Below are 3,675 nucleotides of genomic sequence, written 5' to 3'. Positions count from 1 at the left end.
GGGCAGGCGTCCCTCCGGGCCTGTCCAGTCCAATCAGGTTTGCAAAGTCTGCGCTGCCGCCTCACCGGGGTTCAGATTCACACTCATTTCTCCACTCTGGCGTCCCGATCTCCCGCCCTAGGCTGGGGACGGGGACCAGGAGCGCAGTCCAGAGCGTGGCGAGCCGCAGACACACTGAGGTCGGAAGCGGGGCAGGGATGTGTCTTTTCCAGCGAGGTCAGGAAGCGAGAGTGGTCCTCGCCAGGGAACAGAGGAACGGAGCGCTCCCACTGGCATAGGGCGGCCCGGAAGCCACCCCACCTCGCGCTCCCGGCGCCTCTAATCCGGGTACAGAAGAAAGCCCGAGAACGTGCTGTACTTGTTGTTGTTGCCTCCGTGAGCCTTCCCTCCGTCCAGCTTCACGTACACCTCGTCCCCTGAATCAAGGTGCAGCACCACGCTGTTACTGGCGTAGTCGTAGTTCTGGTCGGCGTCCTGTGCGATGGCGCTGGCCCGGACCTGGGGGCGAGTGGCCACAGCGGGTGGGCCCGGGCACCTGTGCTTGGGCCCTTGCCTGTCCCCCACGTGGCGCGCCCCCTGGCCGGCCTTCCACCTGCAGCCCCAGGGTCCACGCTCCCACCCAGGCTCCACGCTCTGTCTCCAACTTAGCCAACTCCTTCCCGGTCCCCTATGCTCCGCAGTTTCCAAGTCCGGGAAGGAGGGAGAGAGAGGGCTTCGTGGACACTGACCCAGCGGGGACGGTCGGGAAGCAGGGGCCGGGGCCGAGAAGAAAGGAGACGGGAGGGCACAGAGGAGAATGGGGCGCACAGAGAGCTAAAGAAGAGTGAGGTTTCCGAGAACCCCACGGGGCTTCAGGCGGGTATGCAAATAGCGGGGAGAGTGCAATTTGGGGAGCGGGGTCTCGGAGCTCTGGGAACGCAACCTCGGGAGCTATGGGATAACTGCGACCAGGGCGCACCGGGAAACGGGATGCTATCGTGCGCTCCCTGCCGGGGCGAGATCGGGCGCTGGCGAGTGGGGAGAAGGGAGGCTGGGTTCTCAGGCGGTTCGGGGCTCAGGGTGGGAACGAGGGTCCGCGGGGATCTGCGGGGATGGAGGTGGGAGTAGGGGTGTCACTGACCTGCCCGTTCTTGCAGAGGTCCGCCCACATGCTGGTGCCGTCGCCGCCGCGCATGAGGATGTGGTAGGTGAAGAAGTAGATGCCCCGCACCTGGCAGCTGAACTTGCCGGTAGTGGGGTCGTAGTGGTTGCCGAGATTGGTGACCACGTCGTCGAACCTGAGCACCTCGTAGCCCTCATGGGGGCTCTTCAGACCCACGTAGAAGGCGATCTTGGGACCGCTGAAGGCGGGGTTCAGCGCGCCGGTCACTTCGCCCTCAGAGTCGCCGCCGCCCCCGGTTCCGCCCCCCACCACCCCGACACCGCCTGCCGCGCCCGCCGTCAGCTGCAGCCCAGGCAGCCCGGGCCGCCCCGAGTCGCCCTTCTCCCCCGGGGGACCCCGGGGTCCAGGTGGGCCCGGCTCCCCCGGGGGACCCCGGGGCCCCGGCTTGCCGGGTCGCCCCGGGTCGCCCTTGGGTCCCTGGATGAAAGGGGACGGAGGGTTGACGCTCAGGTCCTGCATGACTTCCAGGGCGGTAGTGCTGGGTCCGGGCGGTGGAGCCTTGGCGCCCGCGGGGGCCCCGCCGGGTGCCGCGCTGTACGGGTCGCAGATCATGCGGCAGGTACCCATCATCTCGTAGTGCGCCGCCCCGGGGGGCGCCGCCTGCAGCAGCAACGGCACGGCGATGAGCAGCCCCAGCGCCATGGCCAGGAGCACGCCGACGGCCGCCAGGCAGGCGCGCCGCCGCCGCTGCCACAGCCGGGAGGCGACCGCCACCAGCTCCTCCTTGCCTTCCGGGGAGGGAATGGTCGGGCGGCTCAGGCGGCCCCGCTCCCCGCGCTCGGGGGCGGACTCCGCGGGTCCCGGCCGCGCCCCCGACGTGGCGACCCCCTGCTCCGGGCGCCCAACTACTTCAGCAAGAGGCGCCCTGGCCCAGGCGCGGGTGCGCAGCCCGCTGTGGCTGCTCAGGAGAACCGCGGAGCCCGGCGCGCATGGCCGGGGGCTCCCAGGACGAGCCCGGCGCCCCACGGGTCCCGGCGGCTACGGCCGGGGAGAGCCGGGTGCGAAGGCGGCGTCCCGCGAGGGCTCGGCCGCGCTGCCTCCTGCCCGGCTCGCCTGGCCTCGGCGGGGATCCGCGCGCAGGGAGGGCGCCGGGGCTCCGCGGCGCGCTCTGCTCTGCTCTCCAGCTGCTCGCTGGCTCTCGCGCGGAGGGGGGACCCAGCTACCCTGACGTAAGGAGTCCGGGGCTGAGCTGCGGAGGCGGCGAGGAAGCAGCGCGCGCTGCCATCACTTGGGAGACGGCGCCCTCGTGTCATCAGCCTTCGGTCCTCCTCCTCTCCGGCGGCTCCCTCGGCAGAGACGGCGAGGGTGCGGTTCCTCCTGGCGGCGCCTGGGAGCCACAAGTGGGCGCAGCGGGCGCAGCCCGGGCCCAGCTCCTCGGACACACCCACTGGCGGCCACACTCACGCGCCCTCACCCACTGCACACTCACCGGCGCACACAAGCACCTCTACATGGCCACGAAGGCACCCGGAATCCCGACGCCAGCAAGGTCCTCCGGGGGTCGCCTAATCCACCCCCTGCCTGCAAGCAGGACTAGACTTAAACACCCCCCACCCCCCAGTCAAGGAGAACCTCAGTCCCATAAGCTCCAGGAGAGAAGAACTTTCTGAAAGCCCTTCTGAGTTACCTCTTCAGAATGGAATAAATCTCGCTTCTGGAAGGCCTTTCACACACCTAGCCTGAGGACTCCAAGCTATCAAATAGGCTCCAGAAGAGCAGCCCACCAACTCTTTGAATGACTCTTTGAAAAGCCCAAAGCCCCCCAAACAAGAGTCTACTAGCCTTAGCCCCTTTCTTCTACCCAAGGAAGGTCTGGCCCGCGCAAAGTTCATTTAAATCCAGATCTCTGACACCCAGCACTTGGCGGTAACCTTGGTGCACTCAGCTCCCACTCCCAGCCAGCCACTACCAGCAGATCCACAGACAGCTTCCTTTGGACATCCCCAGCTCCCTCCTGCTGAGGTGGCTTTAGTTATTTAAAAAATAGTCCAAAGCCATTCTGAGCCAAAGCTGTGGCACCTGATTTAGAGAAGAATTATCCATATCTAATGCAGCTTGTGAAAATAAAGCAAGGATGGGAGGTGCTTCTGTGTATTGGTAAGACCTCAGACATCAAAAGCTCTGTCTTCCATAAATGTAAGGCCTATAAAACTCTTAGAGGAAAACATAGGCAGAACACTCTATGACATAAATCACAGCAAGATCCTTTTGGACCCACCTCCTACAGAAATGGAAGTAAAAACAAAAATAAACAGATGGGACCTCATGAAACTGAAAAGCTTTAGCAGAGCAAAGGAAAACATAAACAAGATGAGAAGACAACCCTCAGGATGGGAGAAAATATTTGCAAATGAAGCAACTGACAAAGGATTAATCTCCAAAATTTACAAGCAGCTCAATATCAAAAAAAAAAAAAACAACCCAATCCAAAAATGGGCAGAAGACCTAAATAGACATTTCTCCAAAGAAGATATACAGATTGCCAACAAACACATGAAAGGATGCTCAACATC

At 63.4% G+C, this 3,675-nt stretch overlaps 1 protein-coding gene across 1 annotated transcript; it reads right to left on the bottom strand.

Annotated features, from left to right (window-relative positions):
- Positions 1–318: 318 nt before the first annotated feature.
- Positions 319–1,804, bottom strand: C1QL2 (complement C1q like 2; the record flags this gene model as incomplete). Its single annotated transcript, XM_079709829.1, has 2 exons — positions 319–498; positions 1,121–1,804. 2 exons carry the CDS (start codon positions 1,802–1,804, stop codon positions 319–321), a joined length of 864 nt encoding a protein of 287 aa, XP_079565955.1.
- Positions 1,805–3,675: the final 1,871 nt, after the last annotated feature.

This window comes from Hyperoodon ampullatus, assembly GCF_949752795.1.
Source record: "Hyperoodon ampullatus genome assembly, chromosome: 8".
In the NCBI taxonomy this organism is placed as follows: Eukaryota; Metazoa; Chordata; class Mammalia; order Artiodactyla; family Ziphiidae; genus Hyperoodon; species Hyperoodon ampullatus.
This window is presented reverse-complemented; position numbering and strand designations above follow the sequence as displayed.